Genomic DNA, 17,154 nt, shown 5'->3' with positions numbered 1-17,154 from the left:
CACACACACATACACACACACACACACACACACTTCTGTTGATATCTTTGTTCTCTGCTCTCTTAGTCAAGGGGTAACTTTCACTGTAACTGCATTACAAAAACAAAAAGTCTGTCCCAAGCTGATACCTGTTCTAGCAAGTGACCCCCTTGTTCCCTTCACCTTTTCCTAGTCCACTTTTGCTGTTTGGGGAGAACCTGGAGATATGACCCTACAGAACCATGTAGGCAATAATGAAATGGTGCCAACCTTAGGTTTAGAAAATCCTGAACCGAGGAATCGTCCTCGGGTCTGAATTTGTGAATACCAGCATTCTGAGAGACTTTTTCCTGAAGCTGTCTCATCATGGTTGTGCTGTCATTCATTACTTGCCACAGAAATCACCAACAGTCATCACTGAAATCTTTTACGGGCATGCTGTAAACATTAAAAGAGCATGTTAAAATTACACCGTGTGCAGCAGCAGCAGCTGATACTGTTTTATGGAGACGATATTAGCGAGCATGCAAAAGTATCACGCTACCACTCCCTCCATCCCTGTTCCTTACAGCTCCCCTGAAGCCTGACGCTGGACCACAATTGTAATTCTTTAATCACAGCAGAGAATCATTCAACATCATTTCCACGGAACCAATCTTATCCCTTAAACTAGGTTTATAGTTAATGATTGTAGATACCTTTTTGTACACTCACCACCCAACTTTCTATTTTAAACATAAGGGCAGGAGGATTTTCTTTGAATTTTCCCAAGGCAGGAAACAACATTTCACCTTTCTTATAGTTCAAGCCAGTGTGCGGGAGTGCACCCTAGGAGCTGTATGACCTGTCTGGCTTCTCTTAGGCTTTGTGTCTAAGTGGAATGGGTCTTCTGGCCAGCTGGGACATTGGTCTGTCCTGATTTGTGAAATCTACTCAGAGCTAACTCAAGACTTATTTGGGTTGTCTCACGAGTCCTGCTTGCTCCCCTGGGATCTCCTCCACTAGCCCACCATAAAGTCAGAAATTTCCACCTCTATACTTGAGAGAGTGAGCTAGATCCAGGAGACATCAGTTAAAATGCAAATAACTTGATAACATGTTGGAAATATTGCTAATTTCCTTAGTAGTGATAACAATATCATTATCTTTATTACGTAGGAAAATATCCTCATTCTTGGGAGATGCATACTGGAGTATTAAGGGTGAAATGTCATGATATCTGTGATTTACTTTTGAATGGTTCAACAATATAAAAATATGTAGTGAGCACACGTATACACACATTCATACAGAGAGATAAAGCAAATATGGCAAACAACAATTGTTGAAATAAGGTGGAGGCTATGAAGGTATTCTTGGATCTATTTTTTCCAACTTCTTGGTATGTTTGAAAATCTTCATAATGAAAAAGTGGAAAAAAATGCAGGCTCCCAAACATATCTCAGACCTAGTGAATCGGATGCCCTAGGTGTGAAACCAAAAACGCATCGCTTGTGAGCACCCAAAGTAAGTTTTAGGCACACTAAAATATGAGAGTTATTGAATTACAGTGCTAAATGCTAGTGGAAGCATACATGCAATAGGTATATGAGAAAAAGAGGAAATGATTTGGGGGAGAAAAATCAACTCAATTAAACACCTCTATTTCCTGTGGGCAAAAAAGTGCAATTTAGTTAACTGGGCGAGAGCAATGCTACTCATAAATTGCATGAAAATGAAATTTAAAGAACTTAAAAGAGAGTTTTGGTGGAGAACAACAGGAGGATCAAGAAGGTCTGGGAGAACAGCATGATGTTCTTGTTCTAGAAGAAGTCTGAGCAAGTGTTCAGAATTCCTGTGACCAGAATTCTGCAGTGTTTCCCACCTACTCATTATCTGCCCTGGTGGCAAAATCACTGGTGGAGCTTTAAAAAATATATCGACTATTACCTGCTGTACCCAACCCCTACCTCCAACTATTAGAACAGAATTTCTGTATTTAAAATGCTCATGGATAATTCTAATACACAGCCAAGGTTAAGAAGTAGTTACCTGGACAATGAAACCCGAACTCTCTAGCCAGTAAATTCTGTCTCCTCCAGGACGGGAAGCTGTCAGAGCCATCTTGGTACCTCAGTGGGTCAGCCCAGTGCCTGACGCTTAATCCATTCTAAATAGATGTTAACTGGATGAATACACTGATGAGCTACATAGATGAATGGACATGAATTAGGAGCCCTGGGCAATTGTAGATAATTTGAATATCCTAAAATCAAGGTGAGAGAGGGAAGGGAGCTCAAGGGTGAGGCAGAAAGGAGGAAAAGTAGACACCAAAGAAAATTCCACCTGCTTTGCCATTTTCCTTAGAGCTATGCCAGGACTCATGATCTCCTTTGCAGACGAACAGGAGAGTGAAGGACGTAAAGCCTCTTTTTTCCATCTCTGCACATGGGGAAGCCCCTTCCATGGTAGATTCACACTGTGTTCTCATGGTCCTGAAAAGCTCCAGGATATTATTTTTTTAACGCTCAAAGATTACTAAATCCCATGGATCCCAGGGCCCCTGATGGAGGCATCCTTTTAGTGTCTTACTTGAACTGCTGTAAGATGTAAAATCTGTGTATCCATTTAAATATTTATCTATTTCTTGCCTGAGGTTTGGGCAGGATGCAGGTTTCCTTTAGCAATGGAATTGTGACTTATAAAGAAGCATGTACTGGAAACTCTTGTTCTTTGTATATTGAACATAAATAGGTGTGTTTCCCTTAGCTGGTAGACAAGAGGAAGTTGTGATCATTTCCTTGAGAAACATTAACCCAAGTCCCCACCCAGAGATGGGTCATTGGTGATTGTATCTTTTGGATGAAAGGAGGAGGAACAAAACAAAATAGGAGAGAGGAAGGCAATAAAATGAAAATCTGAGCTCTCTCCCAGATATGTGGGTGGATAAGTGGGGCCTGGCTTTGGAAAACTAGTATTTCAGGAAAGTCCATTCCTTTGCTCAAGGTATTATTACTCACCCACTTCAACATTGCCAACTCCTGAATGTGAACAGTAGATTAAACAAGGTGAAGAGGACCCACGGATGTATACTTAAAACTTGTCCTCTGTTCCTGACATGGAAATGTGACTTTCTTGAGATTCAGGCAGAAGAGGTTTGTGCACATGATTTCCAAGCTTTCTTCCAGCTCTTCTGGCCTCCATGCTTTCTCTCCATTCCAATTGACCAGCCCCACTGTTAAAATTTTTGGCTCATGGAAATCTTGTAGAAGCTGAGGAAAATTCTGGAGATCTCCCCTGAAGTATGTCCATATCCACAATATTTGTGCACACTTCAGGTGGGTCATGAGTCCCTCTGAAGCTACTGTTGTAAATCCTTACCATCTAATCTGCTCCCCATGGCCTACCAAATACGTGCTTAAGACCTGTTGGCTGCCTTTCAAAGCGCCCCACGCTATGTACCCTACCTATCCTTTCAAGAGCATCTCCCAAAATTCATTTATTTAGCTTTACAGGTATTAAACATCTATTCCTTACAAAACATTAAAGTTATACATTGTAGGCATAGGTGTATGTTCATGTATACATGCAAGTATATAAATCTCAAAATATATAAATACATAATACTATAATATATACAGAAATATATCTGATATATCTAATAATATACTACAATAATGTAATATATAAAATATAAAACATATTAGAAATGGAAGAATAACAAAGATGTACAATGTACAGGACTTGCTCACTGTTATTGCTTTATAATTTGCATATATTATCTCTGCTACTATATTATAAGCTACAAGCTAGGGGGAAATGTGTTTTATCTATCTTTGGTTATCCGAGGGTCCTAAGAATAGTGTCATGTATAGAATAAATGATCAGTAAAAATTCAGAGAACACATAACATTCTTAATTAGGAATTAAATTGACAGGTTAAGGAGACTATGTACACCAATAGCTTTGACAAATTCTCAAAGCTAAGTTAACCACCCTCTGTAGGGAATACTTAATGCCAACTTCCTAGAATAGAGATAAAATATATGGGAAAAAACAGCTCTAAAAACTTTTGTAAAAACAAACCAGAATCCTATATGGAGAGAAGAGTAACCATAGAGCAATTTATATAGAATATCATGCTTGTAATTAAAAACTCAGCTTTATTGTCACCCTTTCAGAAACTATTCAGTCTAAGGTAACTAATTTCTAGCACACTCCTCTATTTTCATTCTTTGCATATCACTTATAACCATCTGATATTTTTCCTTTTCAGCTGATTGATTGATGAATTGATTGATTTTCAGATTGCTTGTCTCCTCCCACCAGAATGTGAGCTCTATAGGACCAGGGACCTTGTGTGATTTTTTTCCTTGCTATAGACACAACTATACACCTAGAGCTATATCTTGCACAAAGCTGGTGGACAAATAAATACCTGCCAAATAAAGGAACACATTCACAAAAATAATACTATGTATTATCTATGGATGTTTATGTACCTTTGCAAAATATAAAAGGTATTAGAAGTGTAAACAAGAATCTTTGGGGGTGGGGTAAGTATTGAGCAGTCAGAGTCTTGGAGGATAGAACTCAGCACAGTAGTTAAAGGAGACTTTACTTACATGAGAAATGGTTTATTTCTTTAAGAAAATAGACAAGAAGCACGAGATGACAAACATTAACTATTCTGGTGGTGAGAATTTGAGTGTCTGTTATATTGCTTTTTGTACTTTTCTCTATCTTTTAAATTTCTCAAAACAATTTTTTTTAAAAGGTCTGAATAGAGAAGAGTGAATTTATCCTAGCTTTACAGGATCTAAAGCTCTGATGTGCTGTTACCTACACTTGATCATCACAGTAATTCTGAAGTAATTATTACCAGCCTTATTTTTTACAGGAGGAAAATGAGACCAAGCTTGATAAGGGGGCTTGCTGATAAAGGCAATGCTTGGCTGAGAACCTGACCTAGGGATGATTTCTCTTTCAAGAGATAACATCACTGCCCCATCAAACATGAGGGCTAGACCAGAGGTAAAAAAAAAAATTAGTTTTGAGGCCAATAGGCAAGAGACCTAGAAGAGTTAAATCTAAATTGATGAACAACAAATAGGTAAATATTTTAATACAAATAGAAAATATGCCTCACATGATCTCAGGCAAGTTGCTTAAAATTTTAAGGCTTGTTTTCCTCTCCTATAAAATAGGGTATTTACTTACCTCATTTGATTCTTTTTTTTTTTTTTTTTTTGCATTGGGTCTTAGTTGCAGCTCACGGGCTTCTTAGTTGTGGCTCGCTGGCTCCTTAGTTGCAGTACATGGGCTCCTTAGTTGCAGCAGGCAGGCTCCTTAGTTGTGGCTCCAGGGCTCCTTAGTTGTGGCTTGCCAGCTCCTTAGTTGTGGCATGAGAAGTCTTAGTTGCAGCATGCATGTGGGATCTAGTTCCCTGACCAGGGATCGAACCCAACCCCCTGCATTGGGAGCGTGGAGTCTTATCCACTGCCCCACCAGGGAAGTCCCATTACCTCATTTGCTTCTTGTGAGCATTGTATAATTTATGTATTTAAGTATGACATAAATTATATAATATATATATAAAAGACCCAGTGTAGTATCTGGCACTTAATAGATTGTTCAGTATTTGTGTGTTTCCTCTCAGTTTCTTATGCTGCCATGTATTATGTTGAACAGTTAGAAATTGCCTTTCTTTTTTAATGAAAATTATTGAATATGGACAATTTTGTGAGGTTCATGCTGCTACTCTTTGAATGTGACCTCTGATAACAACCATCAGCTACCTCATCTTGAATTCACACATGAGGGAAGGGCAGAGCAGAGTTTGAATAAAACTGATGATTGTTTGGGGCTTGGGCTGGAGAGTCTATTTGCAAGGATAGATAAAAGGGATTTGCAAGTGTGTGAGGAGGAGAAGGATAGTCCAATTGGCAGAGAAGGGTTTACATAATCAGGGTTAGGCAATTGCAAGCTAGACAGCTGCTCAATAGCTTTTGGCACCAAAATATATTGACCAGCTGGGATATCATTAATGCTTAACAGTTTTATCCTTATGACCATACCTTGGCCAATTAGGTTGTCTTTGACCACCGAAGGGTATGATATATTCTGATGTAAATGCCACATGTGTATCTGTGTAGCACGTATCCTGTTGCTTTGATGTGTTGTAGAATATACACTAAATATAAATGCATTCGCTTCTTCAGAACACAAGGTTAAATGGTGTGATTAAAGAGGAATAGAATTTAAATAGGCATTAATTTCTTTTAAAAAACAATTATTATTCTGAGAAATACTTTTTTTGTATATTCTGAAAGTAAAGGGATTCAAATAAAATTATTTTTAAGATGAATTTTTAAAGAATGAGTTTAGAAAAGAAATATGGGTAAGGAAAGCCAGTTCTGCACATTTTTCATACAAATAAATACAGACAGGAGAAATGTAATGACTAAAAGACAGTGATTGAAGGACCTTAACAGTAAGCTATTTGCTGTGTTAAAAGAAACACTTGGACCAGTGTCATTAGCCTATGAAGCCATTTCAGAAATGCTCTTACTAGGTAATTTCCCAATAGTGTCTTTAAATTATGGGACAGGCAAAACAAACAAGGACAAAGTATAAGACAATTGAATGCCACAACATTTCCCAGAAGCTTCATACACTAAAATTTAATACATTAAAATATTTGGAATATTTTCGGAATTTGCAACTGTGACATTGGCAAATAAAATTTGTAATACGGAGTTTTTATACAGTAGCAAAAACACAGTCATTCAAACACAGAACCCTTACTAAACAACCTAATCCAAAATGCATGTGGATAAGGATTTCACCTGTAAATTGTTTTTTAAATTTTAAATCATTTGCAGTTTATTTAATTTGACAGCTACTGGAATTCCTTGGTCACTTGCATTAGCATTTCTGGATTGACCTTTAAACCTGGTACTGGTCATATATTTTTCCTTCCCCATAATTTAAGTACTAGTTTGGCTACTGATGATTGTTCCTTATCCCTATGTAAACCACTAAAAGTAACGTCAGTGTTCCTTCTTCAAAGCTGGAGATCTGACATCAAGAATTTCATATGGGGAGTATCAAAAATAAGGAGGCAACCAAACAAGTTACTCCTTCTATCTGTGGAACTACTTAATCATCTGATAGAAGTCAAATAAAACACGGCCTGAGGGCAAAGGCAGCTATAAGTATGAGGAATCCTTTCTACAAATACCATACAGATATGTATATATACATGCATATATACATATATGTATAAATATATACATATAGTTTTTTGCTAATGCTTTGACAAGCTATTAAAGAAACCCATTTTTATGGTCTAGTTTCTTTTCCTTCTTCAGATGGAAGGCTTTTACCAAAACTTGTAGACAATAGATCATGTAATAGTAGTACTGGAAAGGACCTTAGCAATCATCTAGTTCAAGTCCCTCCTTTATGGATGAAAAATGTAAGGGGGAGAAAGCTTCTGTAACTTGTTAACATCCTATAGCCAGTTAGTGGCAGAGTCAAGACCAGATCCCAAATGTGCACCGGTAACTAGATGAATGCCATGACCTCTAAATCGTTCTTACTTTGTAAACCACATTTCTCTTAAAATATTACCTACCCACTTAACATTTCAGACTGAATAACCAGCAACTTTGCTGATAATAGCGGGATGGCTTTTTTTATGTTGAAAGTCCTGGGATAAAGGGATCCTGGACGTGAAATTCTGCCTGAAAGCCAGCCTGTTCGGGGTGGCCATGCTGTTGCTCTGGCTTCGCCTTGCACTGACACCCCTCCACCAGCATCACCAGCTTGACCACGGGGGCCAGGCCAGTGCAGTTGAGCTGCAAGTGCGTCGTGGTGAACTTGGCAGGCAGGCAGTGGGAGCAGAAGGTGTAGGGGCGCTGCGCAGCTTCAGGAAAACGAACAGACCCGCATTTTCCAAAGCAAAGGTTGTTCTGTACAACCACTTTCTCACAGTCTTCATGGGTGATAGTCTAAAAGGCAAACACATCTCCATTAAATCATCTTGAGTCATTTCTTTACCATACATGATGCCGAAGCTATAGACTGTAAGCGAGGATAACTTAGACTAAAATTTAAAAGTCTTTCCAGGGACTTCCCTGGCAGACCAGTGGTTAAGACTTCACACACCCAATACAGGGGGCACAGGTTCGATCCCTGGTCAGGGAACTAAGATCCCATGTGCAGTGCAGTGGCAAAAAAAAAAAAAAAAAAAAAAAGATTTAAAAATCTTTCCAATGTTGGATACAGTTTGCAATAATCAAGTGATGGTATCTTAAGAGCATGGAGCTACCTTAACTAAATTTTTTTATTGGATACATTAATAAATTAGCCTGTAGGAAATACCTAAGGTAATATGAAAATATTTTACTGTACACTTAAACGCCAAGCTCTAAGAAATTTTGTCTAATTGGGTGTTACCTGTCTGAAAATTCTAATGGCTAGCTTCTTATAAGTAATGTGCCTTGCCCTTCTACTCTTCACAGTGCATTGTACAAAATAAATTCTCAATACATGTTTGTTCAATTGCTCATAGAATAGATCAGAACATCCAGAGTTTAATTCTGTCCTATTTTACAGTGCTTATAGTACATTCAAATCTATTAAGTTGCATGGAGCAAAGTTGCAGCACCTGTCCCTCTAAATTATCATGCATGACATCATCTTTGCCTCTCCCATAACCCCATACGCCTAGCTTTATGTGCCCTTCAAAATATATGAGCCAAACACCTTATTTTTAATTTAATTAGCGATAAATTCAAAATAAGAGTTCAAAGGAAATTTGATTGCCCAATTCTTAGGAGCAATTTTCTAATTATACATGGGCCAACAAAGCAGTCATTATTATTTGATCATTGACTTGTTGTTTCTACATATCCTTGCCTTTTCAGAATACTTAACTGCCTTGCACAGTCAATTACCTTATAATACTGCCTGCTTAATTGGGTAGCTTTACTGGACTGTAAAATTTTACTCTATCCTGCATTGCTTTTGGTTCAGTATCTTTGTGTTTAAGGACCTGATGCAATTTCTCAATTTTAATTTAACATTTGGAGTGTGGGCTTTGCCAGGACTGACTGGAGGCAGTAGATAGTAGAATGCTCCTTTGTCTTAATAGTGTGGAATCAATCACAATAGCTGCAAATCAGCCAACACAACATGAACTGGGAAACAGGCATTTCTAAGAGGAGGAAATGTGATTTCACATCAAGATTACTTTTTGAAAGCTTATGAGAAAATATGTTAAATTAAATCATTTTTGTGATAGTAATGCTAGAACTAACATGGCAACTTCTGCCTGACAACCTCAACATATTTTATAGACCTATGAAGTAGTTAGGTGTGAAATACGGGGGTTAAGACCATCCTACATGCATGTTTGGGGAGGAATCCAATGTATCCCATCTTATCTACAGATGGAATCCACCTGCTCATCCATATCCTAATAGAGTGTAGAGATGTAGCTAGAGAGAAGTTCTAGTGATTGCTCTAAATTCCCAATTTCCTAACTGGGGTTACAGTCAATGATCTCTCCAGATAAGACCACCTCGATGTAAAAATAAATAAAATCCCATAAAACAAAGCTCTATGCCATCAGTATGAATGATTACTATTATTAGCAGTACCATCATACCATTCTTGTAGCATTTCCAAGGTTGGAAGGAAATTTAGAGAGTATGATCATACTTTGCCAAATCCACTGATGAAGGCCCAAGGACCAAATCTGGGAATGAGGTGAGACTCAGGCTCCTGGCACGTTCGTCCCCTACTTTCCACCCGTCCCAGCTGTCCACCCCCTCCTGAAAACCTGGATCCCCTTCCCCACCCAGAACAAATACCTGGCTGAAGGGCACCGTCCTACAGGTCTCCCGATGCACTTCATGGCTTTTGATGGGCAGGATGATCCCCTGAGAAGCTGGACTCATTCTGAACATGAAATGGTGCCAGAATTTCTTGGCTTCTTCCCGAAGAGGAGGTTTCTCCATTGGCATCCCATCCTCTGGTTGAGTGAGACCCTGGGTCCCAGGGAAGAATTGCTCACTGACTGAGCCCTGGGGTGGGTGCAGCTCTCTCTCAGGCTTCTTCCAGAACCCCCCAAACCTGGACAGCATCTTTTCTCTCTGCCTCTGGCCTTCCCCTGCAGTGCTGGCACCTATTAGGTGTGGCACTGCCACAAACAGATCTGGCTTCTCCTCAGCTTCCTCATGGTTGCCCAAGGACAGCTCTCTGCGATGCCTTTCTAGGAGCAAGAGAGAAACAGAATTCTGACTCTGGCGGCCATCCCCGTGCCTTGCAGCCTTCCCTAGAGGCAGAAGCAGCAGCAGCTGAAGAAAGGGAAGATGCATGCTGTCGGGGCCGAAGCTTCTTGCAGATTCACAGATGGTGAGGCCCCAAAAGACGTTCACTCTCTGCAGGACTGTGAACAGGGAGATGCTATATATAGATACCTGCCTTGTGGGATGGGAAGGCAGGTGGTCAGCAGCCAGGCAGAGTAAACACATTCCTTGTTTGCTTGAATTATGTAGTGCTAATGGTGTCCTGCCTTCATTTTGGTTTTGTGTATTTTAGAAGGCCTCAGTGAAAGCCGGGGACCCAGGGGGTAATTAGCTGACACTTTATCGTCTGAGATTTAAAGAGCAGTATTAGTGAAAACAACACATTCTTTGCCCCGGATTTCCCATCACTGTTTGTTAGAAGGACCAGAGTCAGGTAACATTTGTGGTGCATCTGCTTTGTGCTGGGATAGAACAGACATGTTTTAAAGAGAGAAGTATATCAGATAAAAATTAACACATACATTTCGCCAAAGATCAGGCTGTTAGGCTCTACACACACACACACACACACACACACACACACACACACACACACAGAAGCAGCCAAAGAAGTATATAAAAGTTGTAAGAAAGGGAAAGGAAAAAATAGAGGGATGTTAAGTTCGTTGAGCAGAGGACATTCCCTGTTACTGAGATGTGGTTAGGGTTGTTGATTTTGCATAGTAACAGTAAAGGGAGTATATTCTCCTTTTCCACACATGGAAACTCACAATTCCAAGTAATCCCCTCACCTTAAGAATCAAATACTTGGTGCTAAATTTCACAACTGGTCAATCATCAGATAAGCTTTTTCAATTGTTCACAAATTTCTCAACAGGATCCTAAGTAATAGACTGACAGCTCATTAGCCCTCACTGAGGATGGGGAAGTGTCTTTGCCTCAAGCCACCCTATTGACTTTTTTTTTAAAATTTCTCTAAACAAAGAGCCAGACTTGAGAACGTGGATTCTAAGAACCAGGTTTGATAGCTCTGGGCATGAAGCTGGCTGGTCCATTCTTTACCTTACAGAATCCACATCATCTTTATTCTGCAGTAATTGATGACCAGGTTAAATAAAGATGAAGGCAAACATGACTCTTCAGGGATCAAAGGAAAATTTGTTAGATGACTATCATTCAAAAATGTTATAAATCAGATGAGGGTATGAGAAAGGAACATATCCACAAAAATGGAACCCCAGAATTGAGTTCAATCTACCCTCTACACTAACTGAGCAGTATTTCCATTGGGAATTGACTCAGTACTTGTTTGTATTTCTCCCCTTTTAATTTAATCACCATATTGCTTGCTTTCAGTAACACACATAAGCCTGGAACATGCTCTTCCCTTTTTTTCAGTACCGATTAATCTTTCTTTCCAAGAAGTGACCCATTCGAATATTTTTTTCAGACACTAATGTTCTTCTTAATAGTCAGGCATGATTTCTGTGAGACAAAGCGTCAAGTCCTTTTACCTACAATAATGAATTATTTTAAAATGAACCATCATTTTTCCAGAAATCTATCAGAAGAGATATATTTTACTTGTACCAAGTACCCATAGAACCTGTGCTAGTATTACTTAAGGTACAGTTGATTCATACTAAATGAACATTAGTATTTGCCATTTCTTTCAAAATGTTTTTTAAAAATTGCCTGCTGTTTGAATTTCTTAATTTCCCTCAGTCATCCAATGCAATAGGCCTTCCAGAGCTAGCCACTCTAAATATAAATTACATAATTTATATTAGCTGACCATTTAATTATAAATATGGTGTGGGAGCTAACTATGATATGTTTCCTGATTCCTTTTAGACTTTACTTTTCTGTGCCTGAAGTTCCATTGCCATCAATCACAGTTTTTCCGCAGACTGAAGACTATTCTAGAAATTCTACTCGGGGTCTCAGGTTGCTTGTCCCTGAACATAGGGTACAATTCAGATAATTTCTTTTGAATTAAAATTTGTAGAAGACTCACTTTGTGGGCCAAGCATCATATTAGATACTAGAATATGATAGAAAATGATGAAAACTTACTTCCTGCCCTCAAGTAGTCTAGTGGTATCACACATTTTATAACTTTATTAAATTAGCTGTAGGGATGTCAGTTATGCATATTTATCCTTTCCTTAGTCCTAAACCCCTCTTCTTCTGATACTAATTTTGGTGTTTATAAATGTCATTTAAAAATTACTCATGGAGCATTTCCTTTTGCTGTTCTGTCATTCCTGTTGAGAAAATGTGCAAATATCTTGAAGGGTAAATCTAGCAAAGTAAAGCCTTCTGTGACGAGTACTATGGTACAGAAGTCTATCTTCAACCCCTGCCTTTTACAGTTAAGGGCAGATGACATTCTCCTTTCACCACTGTGTCCTTACATCAGTTCTAAAGCTGTGTCTGTGGTACATTATAGTTTACTCTTAAAAACATAAACATTTTGGTGTGGGTCTTCAGTCATACAAGCATACAGTGACCTCCCAATTTGGATGAAGCCAAATGGAGGTATAGGTGTGGAGGGGGTCTCCAGACACAGCAGGGAGCCGCTGTGTGGAGAGAGCACCACAAATTGCTGGTGTCCTTAGTACCAAATGCCACAGCGGAAGGCAGGCCTGAGCTTTCATGAGCCCAAGCCTGCCTAAATCCGCCTTCTGGGACCACCTCAAGTCTTCGTGCAAGCCAGAGGGTCCAATCTCATCCTTCATTCTTTCTGATTTACAATTCATTCTCGGCATGATCTGAACTCTGAGTTCAACTTGACCTGGCTTCCTAGGCACTAGGATGTCTTCAGGGCTGGGTGGAGCTCCCAGTGTGCCTGTGAGACAACAGTAACAGCTATGTTTTCCTGTCCCTCTTACAGACTCTCAGGAAGGAGCTAAAAGAAGTCCAGTACTCTCTAAGGGGAAACAGGGAAACTCAGTTCTTCTGTAAAAACCCCAGACCTAAATCAACAAAAGGTGAGAGGCAGCGTTGGGGTAGGAGATAGGCATTAGAGTTAAAACTGGGAGACAGAAAGGGGAATTTGGGCTGATGGCTTTGTGGAAGAAATCTGTCTAGGGTACATGCTATTGCCTCAAAACTCTCTCTCTTTTCAAAATAGAGAATAGCCACAGGACCATGGGTGTTTAGATTATTTAAAAAGAACTCAAAAGAAGGCAAAATCTTTCTCTTCTTTTCCAAAGGACAAGGAAGACAGCAAATTAGGGTACGTGGTTTCCCCTTAAACCCTTTATCCTGATTTAGTTTAGTAAATTATTTAAAACATAGCTCTCTCTCCCTCTCCACTCCCCTCCTTTCCACTTTCTATGGAAAGAAAACATTAGGAAGGCCTCCTTCCCCAAAGCTACTTCACTTATTGAACTCATGGATACACTCATTCATACAGCATATATTTGAGTGCCAACTCTGTGTTAGGTCCTGAGGATAAAACAGTGAGGGTGTCCTTGTCCAGGCCTGATGAAGTTTGCAATCTAGAGGGAGAGTATAGTTTATTCAAAATGAGTTACACAAGGAAAACCTAGGCACACAACATTCCTAGTATCCCTAGTAATCAGGGACTTTCAGGTAGATCCAAATCCCAAAAGCACGGTGGACTGTCACACTGTGTTTCTGCTAATTTTATTCAATAAACATTTGCAAATAAATATTGCACAAGGTAGTGCAATAGATGTCATGCAAATTTTTTCTTTTATTTTTGATTAGGTAATAAGTAGGTATAGCAACAAAATTGAGATTATACAAAAAATTGTATGGTAAAAAGTAAATCTTCCTCTGAACTCCCAGGCTTCCTGCCTGCCGTGGAGGCCATCAGTGTTGTCAACTTATTTATATTCAATCGTTTAAAATTGTTACCGCTTATGGGCTGAATTGTGTCTTCCCCCTAATTTACATGTTGAAGTCATAACCCCCAGTACCTCAGAATGTGACTGTATTTGAAGATAGGGCCTTTAGAGAGGTAATTAAATTTAAATGAGGCCTTTAGGGTGGGGCTTCATCCAATAAGGCTGATGTCCTCATAAGAAAAAGAGATTGAAACAAAGACACACACAGAGGAAAGACCATGTAAAGACATAAGGAGAAGACGGCTGTCTACGTTCCCAGAAGAGAGCCCTCAGAAGGAAACAACCTTACCAACACCTTGACTTTGGACTTCCAGCCTCTAGAACTGTGAAAAAATAAATTTCTATTGTTTAAGCCACCAAGTCTGTAGTACTTTGTTATGGCAGCCGTAGCAAACTAATACGTCACTCAAAGAGAAAAAGTATGTAGACAATAGAAAAGGACAAATACCAAATGGTGTACCATATTATAAAATCTCCCCATTTCCACTCTTCGGCACTGATCTCAGCGTTACATTTTAGGGTCGGATTATTCTGTCAGCAGTTTCAGTGATTTTATTGCTCTCTGTCCAAAACACTCCCACACCGTAAAGAAGCATTTTACTTTTTGCAACTGGGGATGTATCTATTACTATGCACAAGTCATAGACAATACCTAAATTTGACAAATAAGCTACTTACCAAGATCGCATAGAGGGCTCCTACAGATCTGAGAAGTAGGCCAAGGCAGCCAAGGTGACTTCACTATGTGCCCCACCATCCACCATCCATCCATCCCCCACTGCCTACAGCCTCTATTTATAGCTAGTCCAGGATGCCTTCACTGATGCTAAACATCTGTCATGCTCCTTCTTCCTAATCCTTAAAATTTACCTGGATCATTTTTCATTTTGCAGAAAGCTGCTCTCAGAAAGAGTAATGTAAGTGGAAGCAGCTCCAGATTTGAAGCCAGAAAAACTTTATCTGGCTCTGCCTTACAGTTTATTAAGCCGCATGATCTCAGGTACTTAACTTCATGTCCCTAAACCTTGCCAGAAAAAATACCACCTGCCATGCTTTCCACATCTGGCTCATTGCCTTTCTTTTCACCCCAGATCCTGTTATCACCCTGGGTAACTTCGGGATCCACATGGATGGGTCTGACCAATAACATGCCATCGGTGTTACATGATGTCCTATTCAGTACCCTGGCTGAAATCTGATGATTCCACTCCACCTGGCCTCTCCATCCCCTTTACATTCTGACCCCTGTTATTCCCAGGAATTGCTCCACCTCTAAACTGTAAATTTCACATTCCGCTCTCTCAGGACAACTTTCTGTTGTTTCTGTTCTCTCAGTTGTTTCCACAGCATCTGTTTTCTGCTTTATCCTTATAATAGTGCTACCACAATTGCAGTTAAATAATTACTTGTATGAACATTTGTTTAACATTTGTCTCCACTTTAGATTTTAAAGTCCATGAAAGTAGGGGCTCTGCCTTTCTTAGTCACCATCTCAGGCCCTAAAATAGTTCCTTCTGTGTAATAGATGCTCAAAATATTTGTGAATGAATGAATGAATGAATATAAATCCTCTGGTCTTCACTTCCTTCCCTATCCAGCTCGGATCCATGGCCCATCACTTCAAATTTTTGCAATATTCCCAACTTCCTTGTCCCTTTTTCTTTCTCCTGCATGATCTAGTAAAATTCCAACCCTAGAAACACCCATCTTTCCCTCTTTCCTGGGCCACTTCTGGGCTATGGAATGCTGGCAGAGACAATCACAAAATGGCGAAAATTGATTCTATATAAATTATCTCCCATCTTAACTGAACCCTCAATTCTGCCCAGCAGTCTTTTGTATGACTCTAGTCAACTCTCTCTTCATTTTCCAGGTAGATTATTTAAAAATCTTCTCTGATAATCTCAAAACTTTGACTGCTCTGCCTCTTTCAACATTTTCAGCAAATGAACTCACCCCTTCTTCCACAGAGAAGGATAGAAGCCATCAGATGGGAGCATTTCCTTTGACCTGATCATCAAACCACAACAATTCATTCCTCCTTTCCACTCTGCTCTTGAAATCCACCCTTTCCAACCTACTTTATTAATAGTCTCGTCCATATCATCAAACTCCCTTCACTCCACTGGCTGCCTCTTATTAGCATTTATATAGTGTGTGCTTGTCTTGAAGTTTTAAAAATATCTCTTTGATTTCATAAAGGTTTCCAGGTTCTGTTCTTCAGTATTGTCTTCTGCCTTCCCAGGCAAACTTTGGAAAGAATTGTCCAGACCCAAACTCTACTTTCTCACATCCACTGACATATCAACCCACTGAAGTCTAGCTTTTTGCTGCAGCCCTCCTTTAAATCTTTCTTCCCAGGATCACCCATGCCTCCGTGTAGCTATTAGAACTCTCGGCAACATTCAAATCACTTCTCATGAATTTGGTCCTAAATAAAATGGAGAAAGAAAGGGAGGTCAGAGTAGGCAAAAGAGCTATGAGAAACCTGAAATTTTAACCTCCAAGAGCAGATCTGCCGTCCAGTCATCCTTCTGAGAGTAGAGGATATACAGGGAGTCACCTCTCCCATAACACCAGGATGTATTTGGGGCTCCAGAAGCCAAGTCCCTTCTTTACTCTGCCATTTAGCAATTCCTCAGCATTGACTTAATTTGGATGCGTGTGTGTCTTCCCAACCGGGGGAGAAGACTCCTTGGAGGCAAGGTCTGTGTTTGCTGGAGACTGCATTGACAACAGTCTGACACAGACTTTGAGAACAGGGATTTTGCTTAATGTATTTTTGTTTCTTTCCCATTCCTGGCTCCTTGCTCTACACTTAGGTTAATGAATGTTTGCTCTTTTTTTTTTAATGAATGTTTGCTTTAACATACCAAATCCAGTAAAAATTTTGGACAGCAACTTCTGACATGGGTCCCTGTTGTGCTTTACTTTCTAAGAGGTATCTCTTTGTCCTGGAGAACTTATCCTTAATTCTATGTGTTTAGACCCTATTTTAA

At 39.5% G+C, this 17,154-nt stretch overlaps 1 protein-coding gene across 3 annotated transcripts in view; it reads right to left on the bottom strand.

Annotated features, from left to right (window-relative positions):
- FREM1 (FRAS1 related extracellular matrix 1) overlaps window positions 1–17,154 on the bottom strand; it is a 201,237-nt gene that overhangs the window by 712 nt on the left and 183,371 nt on the right. Inside the window, exons 1-3 of one of the 3 annotated variants that reach the window (XR_014247352.1) lie at window positions 9,840–12,142; window positions 2,011–7,973; window positions 13–417 (exon numbers count right to left, since the gene is read on the bottom strand). Coding sequence is in view for 1 of the 3 variants with exons in the window: in XM_082401541.1 (XP_082257667.1) it covers window positions 7,659–7,973; window positions 9,840–10,240 (716 nt within the window). In the remaining 2 variants the exon portion in view is untranslated. Of the gene's footprint in view, window positions 1–12; window positions 7,974–9,839; window positions 12,143–17,154 lie in introns of those variants that run through there. The other 2 variants (XR_014247351.1, XM_082401541.1) reach the window with 2 other exon arrangements.

This window comes from Balaenoptera borealis, assembly GCF_965194805.1.
Source record: "Balaenoptera borealis genome assembly, chromosome: 8".
In the NCBI taxonomy this organism is placed as follows: Eukaryota; Metazoa; Chordata; class Mammalia; order Artiodactyla; family Balaenopteridae; genus Balaenoptera; species Balaenoptera borealis.
The sequence above is the reverse complement of the archived record's forward strand: the minus strand, read 5'-3'. Positions and strand labels throughout refer to the sequence as shown.